Raw genomic sequence first — 21,799 nt, 5'->3', positions numbered from 1 at the left:
TGTCAGTCTTTACGTGGTGAAGATTAAATACTGTTGATTGACAGGGTTCCCATAGAAGGCAGCAAACCTGCCTGCTTCAGAAATCAACCCTAGGAGCAGAGCAACCTGTCACAAAAAAGCTATCTCGGTGCAGTCTTTCTCTAAACAAGCCTGATACTTTGAACCTCTGGGATCAGAATAAGGCCCAAATGTGATGCTCTTACTCTCCTGCTCTGTTATTCCATCTTATTTACAAATACTGGCAATCTTCCTCTGTGGCAAAACCCTGTTGCATCATGTGTGCAACATGCAACATTTACCAGTGTGTATGGAAAGTATAAATGTATGTAATAGACTGCTCTATTATTTAACATTTTGTATGTACATATATATGTCTATATAAAAAACTAAAAGTGGAACACATATCCAGTCTGCTCAAGCTGCATTTGTTTTTCTTGGTGGTATTTATGCCTTAAGTGAAGTATCAGTCTGACATATTACTTTGCCAGCCTGGCTCTTCTAATATCTGCTATACAAATAGGGTGTGTTAGCTTTCACCTCCTTGCAGTATCTCTTTATAGGTGGCACTTTTCAACTGCCTAGTGTAAATGTGAGAGATCTAGGTAATTTCTCTCAACAGGTAGGGTATTTTGGCATGTAAACCTAACTCTACATAGTTCTTCTTGTTCATTACCACAGGAGAAGAGAACTTGCTGGCAATTTTGAAAAAGGAGATGGTGGAATACATGATCCTGGGGATAATAGATATAGAAGCCAATTACCTGGTAGTCAAGCTTATCAGTACACCCACTCTTACCAGTGTACAGGTAGGACTAAAAGGATTTCCCTTTTGAGATAAGATAAAAGGTCCATGGAGTCAGTGATGTAGTATCCATTGGTTTGAGTGAACTAATGCTAATTGCTGTCTCTGTCTTTTGCGTGACACATTTTATTATATTGGACTGTTTTTATTACTCAGTATTTTTCCAAATTGTACAAAAACATTCTGACTTTTATGTGCAGTGAACAAAAATATTATGTGCAGTGAACAAAATGTTATGTGCAGTGAACAAAACCTAGGGTGATGATTTCTCCAAAGATCCAACCTGGATTTTTTATGTAGAGGTGCAAAAGGATCAGGCTTCTTCCAGTTTAGTGGAGACGTGAATAATAGAAACATTTTTAAGAGACTTGAAGTTGTCTGTCTTGGGAAATTATTGCATACTTCATTGCTACTTGTTCTAAAACAAACCTACTGCTTCTTTACATTGTCTTTAAATATAGAGTAACACTATGTAGTGTTCAGTGTATTTTAGACCTTACTTGCCTGAAGTTTGCATTAGAGACGATGAAATAAAGGAGCAGAATCAGAGCTAGTTAAGAATATATATCTTCCATAGTTGAAAAGTGATATGGGAAAATACTGAGCTGCTTTAGCTGAACAAGAAGCAAAAATAGAAGAAAACTATGAATTCAAGAAATTTGAATATGAGGTTTATGCTAAATATTCACAGGTGCTTCTGCCATCAAAATCTGAATTTGAGAATCCTTTGAAACATGCCTAGACAATGTAATATTGCTTTTAACACTTTTTAAGATCAGATTGCATGGTATAAAGCTTAAATCCACACAAACCTCACACTGTCTGATTTTATACCCACTAAAAGCCTCGAAGAGGAAAGCAAACTGAATTGCTTCTTTAGCATGATTCATTCACAGCTTGTAGAAAGAGTGGACTGAGCAAAGCCACCAACATGCCCGTATCAGAGGTTCGTCTGGCCAGACTCATGAAACACCAGTTCCAGTAGATGCAGACCCTCACACTAGCAGTGCAATGAGCATGGCCTTTGGTGTAAGAGATCAAAAGCTACAGTGTGATGAGGAAGCAGACAGGAGAGTTCAAGGGCATTGCCTGTGCCTTGACAGGGAATTTGTTAGCTGAAATCATCCATATTCTTTTAGACTGAGAGAGAGAGGAATGGTGAATCAGGAGAACTCTCAGAGAGCACAGAGTGTCATGTCCATTTTTAGACCTCTTCCACATAAAGATTACAACAGCATTCAGGTCTCTTTCCCATGTAGCTTGAAAGAAGGAAGAGATAGAATCTCGAATGCTGTCAAGCTTTTTTCCAGGCATGGAATAAATAAATGTCACCTTTTCCCATAGTTGTCCTTGATTGCTCGGATACATGTGGAGTGACTGGGAATACCTGCTGCGTTTTAAATTCATTTCATGCCTTAATATGAGTCAGCTTCTAAGTGACAAGCCCCAAGATATGGTGAGAACAGGGCAAGTATGAGGTAATGCATTAAAATGTTGAATCAAATGACAAATTTTCTGAAATGCAGCCAAACACCCTATTTCGTTTAAAGATGAAACAGAAGCAGCTCAGGGGATTATTCAGCGTTGGTCAAAGTGTGTCATGGTATGGAATGAAGACTGAAGAAATGAAAATCAGAAGATGAAAAAAGGAAGCTTTTTCTAGAATCTGATTTCTGAAGAAGAAACAAACAGGACCACTCTCTCAAGAGCATCCCCTGCAGGAGCACTACCTGTGAGGCCATAAATGCTTGCTGGCACATAGCAAAAAATGTTCAAATCCTTTAAGAACTGAGACCCACTAAACTATTGCTACCTACCACACATCAGCATGTCTTTGACTGAAGGCTGTGGGAACTATGCCTGTGTATACATTGGCTGAGAATCAAGCCCTTCATGTCAATTCTGAGGGACTTTATACTCAACAGGCTGTACATCAAGGCTTTTTTGATGGGGAAAATACAAGAGTTCTTGAAATTGTCACTTCAGCAAATGAGAAATCTTGAGGTATTCTTATAGTGGTGATATGGGAGTACATGGACCATTTCAGTAGAAAATCAGTTTTAGAGCTTTTTTTTTTTCCACATGACATCTCTGCAAAACCAACATCCAAGTGTACTGTGCTTGTGGTGCTTTTAGGCAAAAATCATTACACTGGTCCCAGCAAAATACTAATGTTTAACGGTAAAAATATACGTATATTGCAGTTGCCTTGAGCTCAGCTTCACCAAAAATCTCCAAGCATTCAACAGCCTTGTTTGCCAAGTAGCTTTAAACTCTGTCAGAGTTTTTAGTTTATACTCCATCTTTTTTTTTATATTTGATATTATCTCATCATGGTTCCAGGAACAGACTGAAAATGGCAGCCTACTTTTCCACACTGTTTCACACACAAGTTTTTCCTATATTTTACTTCAAGATTCTCTTTTGGCTTTGATCTGGAAAACAAGGATTTTCTAATAAACCTTCCTATATGTCTTTCACTGCATGCCTTCAGAATCACAGTGAGCGAGGACGCATAGGCATAAATCAGAGATGAATATGGTACCTAACCTTTACTTTTGGACATGCTTCTGATTATTTCAAAACCTCGTGTACTCTATAATTACTGTCTGAGAATGTGGCACTCAGCTTAATCACAAGATGAAAGCAAAGTACTGTGAAGCCTAGAAACACATAATTTTCCTCTTTAAGAAAAGAAACCACCAAACAACTAAAATACCTCCCTTATAAATTAGGTGACATAAACACTAGATTGAAAATCAATGCGCTATTTGTGTTTCAGTTATAGGTGTAGGTCAATTGCTAAGGATAAAATCCAAGGTACCCTTTAGGTACCAACAGTGCAATCCAGGGACAACTAGATTTAATGGAACAATCCAAGAAACCCACACCTAATTGTCTACATATCTAAAATGTCATGGACATCTAACATCCATTGGTTTATGTGTACAAACCTGATGCTCAGAGTACGATCCTGGGACATGAAAACATGTTTTTGAACGTATCAAATTGCTTTTTCTTTGGTAGCTTTAGGTTCTGTTTCTCTGCATGCCCAGAGGGATTTTCTGTTGATGGAAATAAATGCCTAAATACCCATCTCCATTTTAAAATTCAAAAGCTAAGTATTCCCACACCGAAGTACCCCAATGAACTCAATTTTTTAAATATGATCTTAGCATGCCTCAAGTGCTTGCAGAAAACCTCAAGTGCTTTCTAAATTGCAAAGGTGGACCTACATGTTGCATAAAGTCACACATTTTAAAGCAGTGGCCCACAGAAAGGGCTTGACTTAACTCCATCTCAGCTGAGGGGATCAAAACTCAAACTTCCCACAGCTATGCAAATGCTCAGGCTAGTAACTGAAGACTGTTCCCTGCAGGTACGTTTAAAAAACTGAATATACCAGGTAAAAGGCTCAGTAGTTTGTCGATGGATCCATTTGATATACAAAACCATGTGTTTAGAGAAGTACAAGTAACACTTCATGCTATCAGACATATGTGTCCTGATTCTCAGATGCAAAATAATCTTTAGTTTCTCTTTGATGTATTATTCTAACTTGCAGTAGATTTTGCAGCCTTTTTGCAAGTCAGCTGTAGCAGGTACAGAAAGTACACTAAACACGCACTTGCATCTGATCCCATGGACTTGTTTTAAAACCTATATACTTAACTTTCAGGACTGCTTCTCATATTTCTCCTAATGGGTTTTAAAACAACCCTGGTGTCAACCTGTGGAAGGTTTAATAATTATTCAAGAAAAATGTTTTAAATACTGTTAGAGACACCTTTTATACAGCAGATAAAATTAGTTCCCCCAGAGGAAATTAAAAGATTCTGAAGTTATTGCAGTTATTGCAGTACATTTAGATCTAGATATTAAATTTCCCTGAAATTATGTTTTGACTTCAACTTCCCTGTACTGCATTTACAGTGTACCACACACATACATCCTATAAGTCCATAATGTCTTCCACTAGGCCTGTTATGATACTAACATTTGTAACCTTTGCTGCCAGTTAAGTGCTTTCTCTTCATACCAGGCTGAGTTTTGAAGCAGACTGCCCTCTTCCTTCTCCCCGTTTTCCTCACATTAATTAGCTCTCCTTGTTGCAATACAGTGTTCTATCCATCTGTATATTACACTATTGCATTGCACTCTCTAGAGGTGATGTTGTTCTTTTTCTGTTATGATATCACAAAGAATCACAAATATTATTTCTTCAATACCTTGTATAGTAGTACTGTAGAATATGGATACGATGTCACAAGAAATAAGGCACTGTCAAAGAGAGAGCTATGCTTCCAAATAGTGATTTATCTGGTAATTTATTACTTGGGCAATCAAGTGTTTGATTGGCATGATGAAAACAAAGGTAGTAAAAGCTGGGATTATAGAGACCAGGAGACAGACAATAAGACAATGATGCTGATGTTCTCAACTACTCTTAGATCACTATGAGGCTCAGCAGTACATCATACTTCCAATTACCTCTGGCAGTTTTCATATCTCAACAACTGCCACCAGAAAAGGAAAGGAGTCAGCAGTAAGTGTGTGTTATAGGAGCTGGATGGCAATAGACTTTACTTTGTTCTCGGTCCCCAAGGACTCAAAGTACATTGAGGCAGATGATTTTTAAATAATTTTGAAGCAAAACTGGGAGGCAAGGAGCAGGGGATGAATATTGAAATTGTTGATCCACCTTGTCCAGTGGCTGCTAATGTGAAATATCTCAAAAGCAGAGATTAATTCCATTCCTTCCCTTCCTCCTCTCCTTCTATGATTGTAAAGAGTAGACCATACTTTCCTGATCTGCTTCAGGGCCATGAGGAAATACTGCAGTGTTACTAAATTTTGCAGATCAGCATTTTGCAGAAGTGTTGCATACTGTACATTTATACTGTGAGGGGCTGTGCTGTGCATCTTGTATCTGATTTACTTTGAGTTACGGTTGTCTTTTAACCTGTGTTTTGCAAAGCAGCCCTTACAGTATCCACATTCTCTGTATGTGGCTTTGGAGTAAACAGAGCTCCCAGTATCCTGACTTCCTGCCTCTACTGGCAAAACTCAACGAGAGCCAAACTTTTTACTGACATAAATATGCAAAATCTCATTAAAGTCATGGAGCTGTGCCCATTACAACAGCAGAGGTTTTGGCATTCTATGCTCATTTTGCATATTTTGAGAGGTGACATGCAAAAGGAGAGGTTATTCTGCAGGAGATATCCATGATTTTTCCTAGGCCAGGATCTAATCCCCCACATAGTTTACAGCAGCTGGTGATGTGGAGAAGTTTTTAATGAGTAACCTTGAGAAAATGGTCTCCCAAGCCATTATCCAGTCATATCCAGAAAATAGGGGGGTTTTTAATGCAGAAAAGAGCTGGGTTAGAATGATCTTTTCCTGACAGTGGTATGTAAAATCAGAGGAAAAAGTTAATTAAAGCAAAGACTGTTTCTGTGGTCAGTCTTCCTGGTATTTGAACATATCCTGTATAAGCACAGCTGGAGTTCATGTCTTGAGACAAGATGTTGAAGAGGTGTTTTTTTTAAAAAAAGTCAAGATGTGATTACTCCTGTTGGTCGTAAAGCATGTCTTTGTGTAGAGAGTTGGGAGCAGAGGAACTGTGGGCTGCATGTGGCCACTACCTATTATTTAACATAACTTCAAGAAGCCACTAAATTTCTTCTATGTAGACAGAAAGCTGAAGCTGTGATAATGCTCATCTCAGGTTCTGATACATGCAAGTCAGATGAGGTGAAGGTCTTTCACTAGTCAAACTTTTGAGTGAGTTTCCTTGTCCACAGGAAAAAAAGAAAATACTGATAGGGACGGTTCTAGAAGAATCAAGAAAGAAACAGAGATCTTGTGGGCAAAATGGTGATTTAAAGAGATTCCAGACTGGGAGAAGTCTTCTGGCTTTTTTTTTTCTACATCATGGAAATAAACATTTGTACATTTGTTTTCATACAAATGACATCACTAACAGATTCTTTCACCAGTATCACTACCCAAAGTACCATACATTTTGACTGAATGAAAAGTTAATGGGTTTACATTAATGTTGTGATAATAGAAAAACCATGCAAGAAAGTGGTTATGTTGTGATGAGGTAGCAAATGAAAGGTAAAAACAGTAAAAACAGTGTTCTTTTTTTTATTTGAATTGCTTGAAATAACCCTGTCAGAGATGCCGCCAGCATCCACATCTTTCCTGTTCGGTCACAGGGCAGCGTAATTGCCACACATCTCCCCTGGCAGCTGGCAGCCATCTCTGTGAGGGTTCACAGCTCGTCTGCTTGTGTACAGTTGAATCAAGTGTGTATGATATTGTGAAGGTGGTGTGAAAACTGGAAGAGAAAAAGCCCTTGGATGGGCAGCAAACCCTTCTTTCCTTTGAAAGAACAAAGAAAATGACAGCACGTGTGTCTCTTACTGGATATAGCACTTGCTGTTGTGTTAAAATTTCCTGGTTACATGCTGAAATTCTGTATCCATCACGAGTGTTTTACCATACAATGTCTGATGGATACGACACTGATTTTACTGATCCCTCTGCCCTGGAGATTAGGCTAAGTAGCGGGTGCAGCTGATTCTTCACGTACTTTGCTGGAGGGCAGCACTAATGAGAAACTCCTAATGTGAAAAAAAAGGGCTTATAACTGGAGGGGGAATCCAATGAATATTTAAAAAGGAAGATTCAGCTCAGCTGTTCCCATAGGGAGTTTGCTGACCAGCTTTTTTTTCTTTTTGATATCGCTGCAGATCAGCAGTTCACCTTTTATATTACAGACCTTTCTTCTAAAACTTGCCAGCTCTCCTTTCCAATGACCAACAGTACATTTGTGCTATAGGTGTGCAAACACATGCTGAATTTGTGAGACCAGAGACTAAATATTTACTGTTAGCAAGACAGTATTTGTCTACGATTCACAAGTGTAATAAAGTCAACATAATTTAACAAACAAGTAATTGGAGGAAATACGTTTCGATATTGTGTTTCATTGACAGTCTTATATGCAGTGTGGTTTCTTTTAGAGTCAAATAATAATCTTCAATCTCTACAAAAACATAACATTCTTATAATAGAAAGAAATTTCTGTAGGACTGTATATCAATAGATTATATATTTTTGTATCCTGACTTCTAAAGCTCCCCTATTCAGAGATGTGACTGAAGAAAGCATCAAAGAACATGGTCTGCACCACCCCATGGCAACATAGGAAATATGTTTTCTTTTAGGTTAGTGAGACCTAATAACTTCTGTGATTAACAGGAATGTTGATTGAAATCAGATAGCTCATTAATTTAACTTAGTGACAGGGTATAGGCAGTACCTTTTGAATACACAATTAAAAAGGAAAATATCAAAGATTATTCTTTGAGAAATATTGATAAACAACTGACCTTTATGTACTACAAATGAAATTCAAGCTACACATAATCTATCTTTGTTACTGTAAAAGCTTTGTAATCAGAAAAATTACAATTAGGTATAATATTTTTAAATTAGCTGAAATAACTAATAACAAACAAAGGAAAGAAAAAACGCAAAAAAATCACTAATAAAAAAGCCTTATTGGAGGTGAGGTAATCCTCAATTTCATGTGTTTTGTCTGTAGAATACACAAGCATTTTTTCTTCTATTATACAGGTTTACCTGAGAAAAAAACAAAGGCAGAGCAAATTTAGTCCATGAGAAATGAAATGTAAAGCAATACCTGAAAAAGACTTAAGCAATATGTACTAGGTTATCTTATTGCTTGTATTGCAGTAACCTAATTTATTTCTGTCCGTCCCATTGTTTAAGTATAGGTATAAATTAAGCACAATTGAAGAATTATATAAGGTCAGTGAACATTACCTACATTTCATGTTTGTATCTGTTCATACTGCAGCATTCCAGATAGCAATTTGTGGATTAGACTTTGGACTGCCAGCCCCAAAGAGGTGTTTTCTAGCTGTTATCAGCATTGTTTATTTGTGACACGTTCTGTTCATGCATCCTTTCATGTTAGTGCTTAAAAGACATGCATTCACATACTTGAAAGCACAGCTATGTTTAAATATTTATAGAATGAGAGGAATTTCTAAAATCTACCTCTAGAAGACTTTTAAAGGGAATTTGCGTGTTAAAGTACAGACGCTGCAGGTACAAGTAACTTTTAAACTCCTTAAACAATTTATACTCATAGAACTGCTCAGCCTTGAAGAGATCTCCAACGTGGTCCAACGTTTTGTGGGAAAGGGAGCGAGGATGAGATTATTTAGCACCCTGTCCAATCACAGAAAGCAAGTAACATGTAATAGGCCCAAAGGAAAGAAAAATAAAATTGCATCACCTAAAATCAAGGTAACAACATCTGAAGTAGTTTTTCAGAGTTATGGAAACAGTCTAGTCCTTTGGTTGTTCCAGAAATTTTCACCAGGAAGAAGATGCAATCATATAGCTCTGGTCCATGCTATTTCAATTGGCATTGAACAGTAGTGTATCCTGCACAATTTGTTAAATCCCATTATTAATCCACAGATTCGCAACTCTTAATTAGTTGTATCCTTTTAGGAAGTCAAGCTTCTTTGGGTGTTTCTTACCTGGGATTTTTGTTTCCAGGTGACATACTGGTAATTTCTAAAATATATTTTAATTTGAAAATCTCGAGGTCCTCTTACAAACATTTGGTGCATTTCTTTTTTTATCACAGGTTCTCTGAGTTTAGTGCTGGATGTCTGGGAAAAAAAACAACTAACCACAAATAAAGATGATGTTTCACAACACTTCTTTTGAGAAAGCTCATTCCAACGGTCTGTTGGCAAGAAGATTGAGTTTCTTGCACTGCAGACAGTGGTTTTTGAGTTTTGGTTTGTTTTTTTTTTCTTCAGAGGCATATGGAACTCTATTTTCACAGAATTAACAGTCCCCACAGGGGGCAGATTTTTCATAAGCATGCTGCATGCAAAAACCCCCTGATTTATATGGGCAGATTTAATAAATCTGGTCAACTTGTGTGTTACGAACATTCCTACTATTTGGATTGAAGTGACTGAAGTAAAACATATGTCTAGACTGCAGGAAAACTGCCCTCAGTCTTTGTCTATTAATCACCAGAGGTGAGGACCAGATGGAGTGGTGTGGCTCTCTTTTAGCTCAGGTTTTCTTCCCATGGATTTGAAATATGCATCTGAACCAAAGAGCAAGGTGGTGCTTTTGAGCCTTATCACAGAGCAACAGCTCTCCTGAGTTTCTGGAATAGTTGTGAACTGTCTTATCCTCTGTCTGATGAATGACATAACCACTTGAATACGCTTTCTGTTTGTGGAAAGTGCTATTACAAACTAAATAACACTGCGTTCCTCACTTCCCTCTGCTGAAAATCTATCCTATTTTAGGGCAAAGTATTTGCAGATTGATTTGTTGATTTTTTTTCTCTCTTTCATGACAGCTTTTAGACTGCTTTGTCATCCCAGTGGTGATACTTCTCTCCTGGTTCTTCTTACTGGTACGATACAAGGCAGTACATTTCATTGGGATTGTGGTCTGCATTCTGGGCATGGGCTGCATGGCAGGAGCAGATGTCCTTGTTGGGAGACAGCAAGGAGCAGGTAAGTAAGGATGTATGGGTTGTGTGGCCAAGTTCTGCCCAGAGAAACCATTGACCAAAATGTGTCAGACTGGGGTCAAAAAGAGAGGAAATTTGTCAAGAAACCCTGTGCCTTCACGTATCCAAAGCACTGCATCATTCAAAGTTGCCACTGTCAGAAGGGAAAGAGAGCAAAAATGAGTCAACACTTTCAAGTCAACACTGCTGCAAACAGACTTGATGGGCCCTGCAACACAGGTCACCCTCTGGGCAAACTGGGGGGACAAGCTAAATATTTGTAGTTTCATTCTTTTTTGGCTTAGTTGTTTAACTGCAAACCTCAGTTGCTTCCTTTCCAAATTGGCTACATCTCTGAGTCATAAGCATCTCTCACATCCACTGTGTGCTCTTACTTCTCCTCAACTTTACTTGCTTTTTTCTATAGAGGTGGGGTCACTGGATAGGTACTAAAAGACACTGAACTTATATACTACCAATTGCATTTTGCACACAGTCTCAGAGTAAAGTTTAGGATTTGCCTGAATATTTGTTGAAAAGAACTTTCTTGTGTGTAAAATGTTCGGGTTTTTATGTGTGGCATCAAATGAATAATGTGTGTGTAGCTATTAATGCAGACTAGACAGAGTTAGATTTCATCGATCAACTTCCCCTGTCACATTGATTTCTCTAGTGCCAACCCAAATGATGTGGGAAGGCTGGAAATTCTTTTCAAAGATTGTCAATTAGGCACAGTTTTCATTCTTAATTAAAAGCACTGAATTGTGAGCTGAGCATAATACACAGGGATTTAAAATTCTTGACTCAGCTTTCTGAATACAAATGCAAGTGCTGTAAGAACTGCATTTGCCAGGATGCTACTAAATAGAACAACATAGTGTATGACAATACTCACTGCATCTCCCTGCCCCCTGTTATCCCTGCACTTTACTCTCAATGAAGACCTTTAATTCATTGGTGTCATCCGGAAGTAGTCCTGTCCCAGCTAAAAAGGAAAGAATGTACTATTTAGTTGGCCAGGCAAAGCTGTATTGGGAATGACTGATTTCAGAGAGTTTGAGATTTCAACCCTGGGTTCCAGAAGAAACATCCTGTGTCCCAGTAATCTAGAGAGTAACATGCTAGAGCGGGTGAGTTGTGGATCCAACAGGAGCATGTGGGGCAATGGACCTCAGCAGACAAGGAACAGATTGAAGAACACTGACACTTTGCCATCCAACTGCAATAATTAGATGTTATTTGCCATAATTCATTATTAAAGCTTGGGTATAGCTGTTAGGTAAATTTTTCCAGAAAAATCTGCTAACATGCATTATTGCCTTTTCATTTGGACTACATGTGGAAGACTGTGTCCATGCTTATTGCTGCACAGAGAACCTGCAGCTTTTTTTTTTTTTATGTCAAAATGATGCTATTAATAATGTTATTTTTAACAGAGTAAAATAGATTGTCTGCCTTAATTTCTCTGAAAGGGTAAAACTACACATTAAAATTATACAAATAAAAAGAAACATTGGTGGAAAAGAAGAAAATTATTGAAACTCTTCATTAATGAGTTCTACATCATTTATAGGATGTTTCCTAGGACTAGGCAAACTAAAGAAAGGAAGAAACCAAAAGCAGTGATGCTTTAGTAGTCCTCAGTAAACTTCTCTGTTTATATTATAGAGAACAAGATCTATTGACACCTGTGTGCCCTTGCTGACCACACTACTTACTGTATTAGAAAAGCCATAAGGCTCTGCTAGGCACCTACTGCATAAGGCAATTTAGCCTACCAACTCTTACAGTAAGGGAACAAGAATTTAAAATGCATTACTTAACAGGTATTTTCCAAAATATGTGCAGGAATTAGGTATAATGTGCACACATGCTCTCAATTTTCAATAAATATATGGTAGTTTACCTCTTTTCATTGTATCCTGGCTGATGGTTTGCGCATTACTCAATTGGAAAAGCAATTACTGTCACATACTTAGTGCTCTATCACCTTACGTGCCAAGTATACAATAAATTAACACTTTTCTAAACTAATACTCCTGGGTTACCTTGGTACTTGTGTTCCTGTAGTATACAAGGGTTCTAAACCACAGAGGTCCAAGTGTTTCCTCCAGGTTTTTCAAAGCACTTCACAGCTTTGGCTTACCACAATCTCTGAAAAACAGTCACATCAGCCCTATTAATATGTGTATGAGTGTATTTTCAGTCTAAAATGGGACACATTAAGACTGGTTTTAGATATTATAATCATCAGTAATTACAAACAAAAGCAAAGAGAAGCACCTCGTAATGACGAGGGTTAAGTTAAACATGTGACAAAGAGACCTAGAGAGAGTGTGAAAAAAAATTATGTCAGAACACAGTTAATATTTAAATTATGTGTGTTACACTGTAGTGCTATAACTAGTTCCCAAAACATTAAGTCCTCTCTGAACTATATGACGACTGCTTCCAGAGAACATTAAATATGCTACAATGATTAATGCAAAGCTTGTTTTATCAGGCTATTCCTTGTGTTTCTTCTGAAGAATGACTTACACCATTAAATTGGTCAAATACAACATATTTCCTTCATAATGAAACCAGTAGATGCACGAGGAGTTTACCTCCATGAAAATATGTCTATAATGATATTTCAGTCTTGGGGGAAATTTCCAAAGTCTTGGCCTCTCAAGGAAGCAAAGAAAAGGCATTTGACAACCAGGAGGATAGTAATTGCTAGGAAAGAAAGCAATATTATAATTTACAACATTTTTATGCCAGTATGTAAAGTTTTGATGCACTACCTCTTGAGTACTACTCTAGTCACTGCATTTCAAAAAGAAATAAAAAGAAAATAAGCCTATATAAGCAATGGAGAAAGGTGAGAAAGCCATTCAAGGGCATAAAATGGCTTCAGGATGGAGAGACTATAGGCAAACCAGGACTTTCCATCTCTCAGAAAAAGCAAGAAAGGGACAGAATATGATAAATGTATATGAAGTCTTCAGCAGTATGGAGAGAGTCAATACAGAGTAATTCTTAAATATTTCCTACAGTCATAAACTTATGGGATGACTAATGTAGTTTTGAGGTATCCAGTGCCACCATTAAAAACATGAAGTACTTCTTATTAGTAGGCCAAAAATATATGGACTTTACACAAATAAAAGAAGAATCCCTCGAGATCTATTAAGTTTGATGGTCTAATGCAATTTCCGTCTCAGAAAATGCCTGATCTACTGAGAACTGGCTGATAAAAGTCCCTCTGTGCTTCCCTGTTTATTTAAGCTCTCCTCAGCCCCCCTGTGCTGCTGAGTATACCAGAGGAGGTTCCAGTGCCAGAGACTAGTGCTCTGAACAGATCTTGGCTCCCTCTTCTGGGAAAGCCCTGAAGGTTGAGGCTCACTCTCAGCATGAGTACACTTTGGGGAGAGCCATCACCATGTGATGCTTGAGGCCGTCCCATCCATATTAAAATGCTCAACCTCTTAGCTGCCTCTGGTTCACAGATGCAAAAGGATGATATTTTTGTGCCAGCAGTTCACCACAACTAAGCTCTAAGGTCGAAAGCTTTTTCAGCAATACTTCCCTGAGGTGTCAGTGGGTAGCTGTAACAAATACCAAATGAGTGAGCTCCGTGAGGAATCAGTGGAGCCATGTGAAATATGAAGCGCATCAGGTATGAAGAGGTTTTACAAAGTGCTGATGCTTATTTTAAATTGAGAACATCTTCTGTGACTAATTGAAAAAGAAGGTTAAAAAGAAGAAAAAAAAAAAAGCAAACAAAAAGCCAAGCAAATCTTTAAAAGATAAATGGTCAATTCTAAGCATGCTGTCAGTCAAGGAACATGCAAAACAGAAATTAAGTAAGAGACTGAATGAGTATGTGAAAGAGAAATTTAGTAATGTTTGCTAAATACACAGAAACCACATCTGAGCTGAAAAATGTTGGAGATTAAGAGAGTATTACTGGGAATATTTTAAACTTCACTCCATTCTTCTTTGTTCCTAAATAAATTATACTTTTCTGGTGCTTATAGACAGTGTTGGAGATAGGATACTGGATTAATGAACCCTTGGTCTCTCCTCATATGACCATTTTTATTGTCGTAAATTTCAATAGAAATTTCAGCCCTGTAGTTTGGACTGAAAACTGGAGGCTTAAAAGAACTCCTTAAAAAAAAAAAACATTGAAAAGATAATTTCTAACCTATCAAATTATTAGCTTCCAGTTTTATTTACTGCACTATGTATTTTACAAATCAACAATAATAAAACTTAAAAAGGCAGAAATATAAAAAATAAATCAAGGTATTTTAAAAGAAATCAAGGTTTCTTTAAGAAAAATACAGTTAGTTTAGTACTGCAGCGTTTCTACTGAACCTTTTCAAAGAAAATTCCATTATGTCCAGGCTTTCAGAATATGGTTCAGCAGCAATATCTGACAGTTTTGTGAATCTGTAGCTCTTGTAGAAATCATTTAACAAGCCATATGTGCAGAGGGAATGGCATGCATCGGTTTGCAAAGCTAGGACCTCAGTTTTCAAGCTGGAACTTGATCTTGATCAAATCTCCCTGCAGCTCTCTCCAACACCCAATAATAAGAGCTTCCAAGACTGAAAAAGATTTCAAACAGTCTTTGATAAAAAAAAATTTTAGTAGCTCTATAAACCTGGAGGTCCTGAAAATACATTGTGGTGTTCATTGCATGCATTAGGTACTGCTATGTTAATTGAACCTCTTTTAAAAATCTGACATTTTCATCACCCTGTCTACACTTCATCCTTCCTCCCCTCTTTCATGTCAAACAGCTTCATGTGAGAATGAGGTCAATATTGGGGTTGTAATGATCTCTTCACTCATTTCACAGGTACACAGAATTTTTCACTTGGCCTCACATCTAAGTACCGGACATGTTTTGATCTGGTTAGATTTCAAGATGAGATGCAAACTGCTCTATAGAGCTGAGTCACATTCTATCTGAAAAAATAAAGAAATTATAATAATGTAAAAAGGATTAGTCTCTGAAGAGTGCCACTTGGTATCTATATTTTTAGCAAATTTTTCAGGGTTTTTTTGATTCTTTTTTCTACGTCAAGGAATATACTCTCCCTTTGCCTCTGCTAGATTTACTGGTGTATTATATGAAAACTGTTAAAATGACAGAATATTTGCATTCAGTTTATTAACTGAGATGTGGGCTACTTAGTGACTGAGGATTGAAATCTGTAGGGAAGAACTTGCAATGGTTCTAGTCAGGATATGGTTGTTTTAAGACATTCTGATTTTTCCTGTTTATCCCTAGGTGAAAATAAACTGATAGGGGATCTCTTAGTACTGGGCGGAGCAACACTATACGGCATCTCCAACGTCTGTGAGGAGTATATTGTCCGAAATCTGAGTCGAGTGGAATTCCTGGGTATGATTGGACTCTTTGGCTCCTTCTTCAGTGGAATTCAGCTGTAAGTGAACAGGTTTGAGCTCCAAGATCATTCAAATAAGTGCAGCTGTGGCCTCCGCTGAGGTACTCTAACCACTTCTTCAAAGGTAGCCGTTTCCTGTGCGGAGTAGGTGTTCCCTAATTCTGTAATTTGCATTGGTTTTCGTATTTCAAATCAATGGATTTGAATAATAACACAAATTTGCACCTAAGTACTCTAGTTAAGGGACTGGTGTCCTTTAGAAGTCACGTGGGGAGGGAGAAGACACATCCTACCATCTTGTTGCTGGAAGACAAGCGGATACTTCATGTGTTGATCTCATCAATAACAAAATAACAAAATCTACAACTTCCTCTAGTTCTGCTTTGTATTTTTTAAAAGTCACCTAGATTTCTAAACAGATTGAGAACATATCCAGTCAGAAGGTATTTTAGTTGTTGGCTCATTCTGTGTAACTACAGTATGGTATGGAAGAAATAACGAAAAAGCCTTTAAGAAACTGGCCTCTTCACTTCAAAATATTTAGTACTCAGGTGATTGTTGCATGGATCTGCTGAGTCCTGTCTGTATCCACATGCATCTAATGAGCATCTCACCTACAAGTTTAATATTTGGAGGTGGCTTCCAGTGTTGCAGTACTGTGACTCATGTAAAAGTAACCATGCAAGATTGCTGCATTTTAAGCAGGTGTGTCACTGGTGCTTGTCACATAGATGACTTTTGATTATTAGTCCAAAACAAATTGCTTCCCTACACCTCTGAGCTACTCAGCTTCTAAGAACAGAGGCAGATTGAAAAAAATGACCCATCAATTCCCACCTAATTACTTCCATTTCATTAGCTAGAAAGCTTAATATATTTATGTGGGATCTGAACAAGTGTCTTAAAATTATTTATATTAACTAGCTGCCATACAACCAGTTCTCTTTTTTAAAAATATAGCACATAAGAGCACATAAATGTATCTAGCTCCTTCGGCTAAAGCATTCTTTTGTGTGTTTGTGATAAGTAGATACTAACTGATTCTGAGGGCATCAAAGCAGTGCCCTTGTCTTGCTCTGTGTGTAAACTGTCATGTACATGTCTCATATTCCTGAATTTAATCATAGTGCCATTACTCCCTCTTGACCCAAGCGGTTAGTCACAATTCAGGGTCTGTGAGCTGTTTTACTGGGGAGAAGTTGGTGCTGGAACAAGGCATCTTTGTATACAGAAAACACAACTGGAAAGAAAAAATAAAAAAATCATTTTGTTGCTGAAAGCCCTAAGGTTTTTTTCTATTCAACCTTTGGCCCAAGAGTTCTCACCACTGGCCTCTGCAGCTTTTTGCTGCTAGTGCTTTTGTGGCACTTTCTGGAGACACAACCACACTTGGCTTATATGTGTACCTTTTTCTTACCTTTACCTGTAATGAATAGTGGAAATCACACAGTTATGTGTTCACACAGGTTTAATCTAACTAAATATGCCAGTTATTTCAAAGAGAAGCCAGCTTCTCATGTTAAAATTGCAGATTCTTTCTGTGAAACACTACTGGCCACTTCGATGGCCAGTAGTGCAAGACCTTTAGATCCTATAAACTGAATTAGTCTGGGAAAGGAGTGTCTCAGGAATTGGGCCATTTCCCAGCATGCTACATACAGCATGGTCAAAGTTTGGTTGGCATCCACAAAGTGGATTGAGGATGGGAAATGTACTAATACCCCTGGAGATGTAAATCTCATGTTTGTAGGTTTTACAGGGAATAGTACAATTCTGAAGAAGGGAAGGTGTCAGAAAGTATATGGGATTGTGGTGAATGTAGGAAAGACAAAACCCTACCCACAAGTGAATATCCCTTTTATTGGCATGCATTTATCTCAAGATAATATAGGAGCAAAAGCTGTGGTATCTGCCTTTTATTCTGTGTGTATTTACAAATATCTTCATAAGTGTAGGTGACTCATGCTAGTTCATGCTTCAGCTGTAGTACAGGACTATGTTGCCAAGAGGACTTTAAGGAAGTAGGCTCTTGTTTTCTAGAACAGTTTTGCAAAACTGCTTAATATTGCACTGTAACATAATATAAACATATATAATGCCTGTTTTGCAACAAATGAAGGACTAAGGTATGTGGACAAAGAGTGAATTAAAGAGTTGGCTAACTACCCAGGCATGTTAGAAAGAGTAGTTCAGTATGTTGAATGTGATTAAGCAGAGAGGAACTATGTATCTAAAGAAGAGATTAGTTGACAGGATTTGGGGATATCACAACTACCCAGCAAATGGAGATAAGGCTGTCCAATGGAATCACATAATCATAACCTACTTTATAATGGACCCCTGAAGGTCATCTGGTTCAAGCTCCTACTCGAAGCTAACTTCGAAGTTTTGCCAAGTTTCTTAGAAACTTATACAGTTGATTTCTTAATGTCTCCAAGAATGGCAGTGCCAGTCATGCTGGACAACCTGTTCCAGTGTTTGGCTAATTTTTTTCCTCTGATATTTATTCAGAGATTTCCACATTGCAACTTGTGTCCATTGTCATTTATCCTTCTGTTGTGCACCTCCGAGTATGACTATCTTTTTGTAGCTACCCATTAAACAGTTAGGATGGAAAATTTATTGTCCCGTCCTCCTTTCCCCCAGCTTAGCCTTTTCTTCCTCATACTAAAGAAACCATGCTGTTTCAGCATCTCTTCTTACACCAGGTGCTCAAGCTGCCTACCATTGTGATGGAGTTCCACTGTACTCCCTTCAATTTGTTAACATCTGTCTTGTTCTGGACAGCCCAAAATGGGATACAGTACTCTAGTTGCTGTCTTGAAAATCACATCCTTCAATTTGCTGGCCAGACTTCTACTAACACAGCTGAGGAGGCTGTTGGCCTACTCTGCTCGAGGGACACATTGCTGACTTACCTTCATGTTGATGGCCACAGGACTCTAAGGTTTATTTCTAAAAAGCAACTTTCCATCCAGTCAGCTCCCAGCCTGTCCTGTTGCAGTGTCATTCCACCCCAGGTACAGGAGTTCACCTTTCTTTTCTTGAACTTCATGAGTTTTCATTTGGCCCTTTTCTTCAGACTACATTGTGGGTATTCTGCCCATCCAGTCCATACCTCTTCAATCTCTAAGGATCTTTAGGGAAATTATGTGGAAGCTTTGCTAACTTCACAGTAGGTTACACCACATCCTCTCATCCATTCCCTCTCTTTTATTTACTGATCCAGTCATCTCATCATAGAAGGTAGTCAGTTTGGTCAGGTATGATTTGCTTTTGAGAAGTCTGTGCTGGCTGTTTTCAGTGGTGTCTTCTTCATTTTCTGTGAATGGCTTCTGGGAAGATTTGCTCCATAGTCTTCCCAAAGGTTAACATAAGGCTGGCCAGACTATAGTTTTTGCTCTGTTTTAAACTGGATGTTGCATTTGTCTCTTTTCAGTCATCAGGGACCTCCTTCAGTCACCACCACCTTTCAAAAATCATTGTTATTCCAATTCTTCAGTGCCTCTGGCATCACTAAATGGCCACTTCTGGCAAAGTTGCTCTTACCTCTCTTTGTTTCACAGATCACAGTGACTCACAAGCCATAACATATTGTTTTATACTTCTTTTGTATTGAATAAGCAATAATATGAAAGCAATGTTCCTATGTTTACGATATATCAGTTTGTTTGCCAGACCAAGAGACACTGCAGTTTGTTCTCATTGTGTTCTTCAGGAATTGCTGATAAAAGGGACATACATCTTATGCACGCAAAGACACTTATAATTTAGTTATTTTGCAGACAAAATAGTCTTATTATTCTGTACACAGTATTAGATTTGCCACACATCAGCAGCAAGCAAATTAGAATTTCCAGGTTGCAACTCTCTAGACTAGATTAGTCTGGAAGGTGCTGAGTTCCTGCAGTTTTACTATTAGGCTTGGTCTTCCACATGCCACCTTTTGTACTAAGTACTTTGTTTTTCAATCTGTGTAATTCCATGTTTTATACTTGCTTAAAATAGTGTCCAGACCAGCGGAGTCCTGCACAGCAGGATTTATCTGGAAATCACAGATCATAGAAAATGGTTACCTGAGTGAAGACCTAGCTTGTGAGATGTCTCCAAGGGTCTGTTTGCCTGGATTGGGAAGAGCTGACTTGTTGCCACATTAGAATTTTATGGATCTGGGACTTTGATTTTTATGTACAGTGCACGATTTACAAGATATTGAAAGTGGACTTTTGCAGGTTTGCCCATCCTTTGCTTTGTTTCCTGACTTTCTTTGCTGTGACTATTTGATTTCTCTCAGGGTATAAAAAATTACAGTATGCTTTCCAAAGCCAGCCTGTGGTATCTATTTATTTTACACTGTAGAGCTGCTCTGAGGTGTGAATAACTCAGATAGGTACATAATTAATCATTAAAGTTCAAAAGCTTTCAGAATATTAAGTCAGAAGAGTACAAGAGAATTGAACATTTGTGGGGATGGGCACATAAAGCTGCAAATAAACCAGTGGAAATTGTATGCTATCACATCTGATTACTGCCCTGAAGATCTTTCAAATACACACGCACAAGGATAATGCCAGAGTGGATTAGCAAAGTCTGATTGCATTTGGTTCCTACAGAGATTTTTTTGTTATAAGGTTATATATGTTTGGTCCAGCATTTGAATTGAATGAGTGGAAGTAATTTAACTTTTGTTATTCTTCTATCAAATTTTACCTTCTCTTCTCTTCTAGTGCAATCATGGAACACAAAGAGCTGTTGAAAGTTCCCTGGGATTGGCAAATAGGTAAGAAAACACTTTATCTCATTGAAGGTAGTTACTGAAGGAGGCGTGGAGCCAACCAGTGTTTGGGAGGCAGGCATGAAGTTTCAGAGGAGCCAATGTTTGTGACTTCTCTACCAGTTACTGCCAAAGGTTGAACCACATGCCTCATGACCGTTCTTGAATGATCTGTCCTCCCATTGCTGTATTATGCCTTCCTTGCACCATTTGGTTAAGCATATGAATGCTGTAAGATAATTATTCAGACAGTCATGAAGTAAAACAATAATGGGGTTCCAGTTCTAAGATTCAGTGCAACACTGGGACAAATAAATGAGGTAGTCAGTAAGAGCCAAACCTTTTCAATGAATGCCAAAGAAAGAAAATGGAACCCAACAAAAAAACCCTAAAATGTACTCGCAGTGCATATTATAACCTCATAAACTCATTTCCAAGGGGAGCATTTCTGTATGGCAGTGGTTAATTGCTTTCCAAATAGTCTTAGTGGAATATAGCAGATGTGTCCTTTAGACAAATTTAGAGAGTATCGTGCCCAATGAAGCTGTTATGATGTTCTGCTAAGCAGTGGATTGTGTTTTCCCATTTCCGTTTGGAGGCTGAGTTTATTATCTAAGACTCCCTTCTAATTAGTCCAAAGAATTATTTGCTTTAAAAGCAAATCAATATTTAGGAGAGTCCCTGTAATCACTCTTTCACTATTTATGAACAATAGAAGAAATAAAAGAATACTAGTTCTACAGGGCTGACTGATAGCAGGAGGTTCAAGCTTTGGCAATCCACTGACAATAGCTTGTTACCTAGTTTCAGACTGAACTTCAAAATGACAATTCAGAAGAGTGAAAAAGAAACTGATTATGTGTATCCCCTGAAAAGAGGGGATACAAGTTATGGAACACAGTTGTTTTCTTCAAACTTAGTTAACAATTTCCTCTCATCACCATAAGCCATAATAAAAACAGTCCATCTTTCACAAAATACTGCACATAAAAGTTGTGGAAATTTGGTGGTTGAGCTTTAAAACTAAGTGACAAATCAATTTAAAGTATCCATGGAGAAACACACTCAATTGTGTACTTTGAGTGTATTGGCCTTCTTTAATCTGAAATAATTAGCATAATTGCATCAGTGTTTGTTTATATTTCATGATGAGGAGCTCAGGGACATAATTAATCTGGTACTGATGGAATTAGCAGTGGTCACAGTGAATTAATCTACTATCC

The 21,799-nt window shown here is 37.9% G+C and overlaps 1 protein-coding gene across 1 annotated transcript in view; it reads left to right on the top strand.

The window, feature by feature from the left end:
• The window catches only part of SLC35F1 (solute carrier family 35 member F1), a 232,808-nt gene that overhangs the window by 185,314 nt on the left and 25,695 nt on the right, over positions 1-21,799 (top strand). The window contains exons 3-6 of the mRNA XM_032684201.1: positions 679-806; positions 10,242-10,401; positions 15,685-15,841; positions 20,530-20,582. Coding sequence (XP_032540092.1) covers positions 679-806; positions 10,242-10,401; positions 15,685-15,841; positions 20,530-20,582 — 498 coding nt within the window. The remainder of the gene's footprint in view (positions 1-678; positions 807-10,241; positions 10,402-15,684; positions 15,842-20,529; positions 20,583-21,799) is intronic.

Source organism: Chiroxiphia lanceolata, chromosome 3, assembly GCF_009829145.1.
Source record: "Chiroxiphia lanceolata isolate bChiLan1 chromosome 3, bChiLan1.pri, whole genome shotgun sequence".
NCBI lineage: Eukaryota > Metazoa > Chordata > Aves > Passeriformes > Pipridae > Chiroxiphia > Chiroxiphia lanceolata.
Note: the sequence above shows the minus strand (reverse complement) of the source record. Positions and strands in the feature narration are given on the sequence as shown.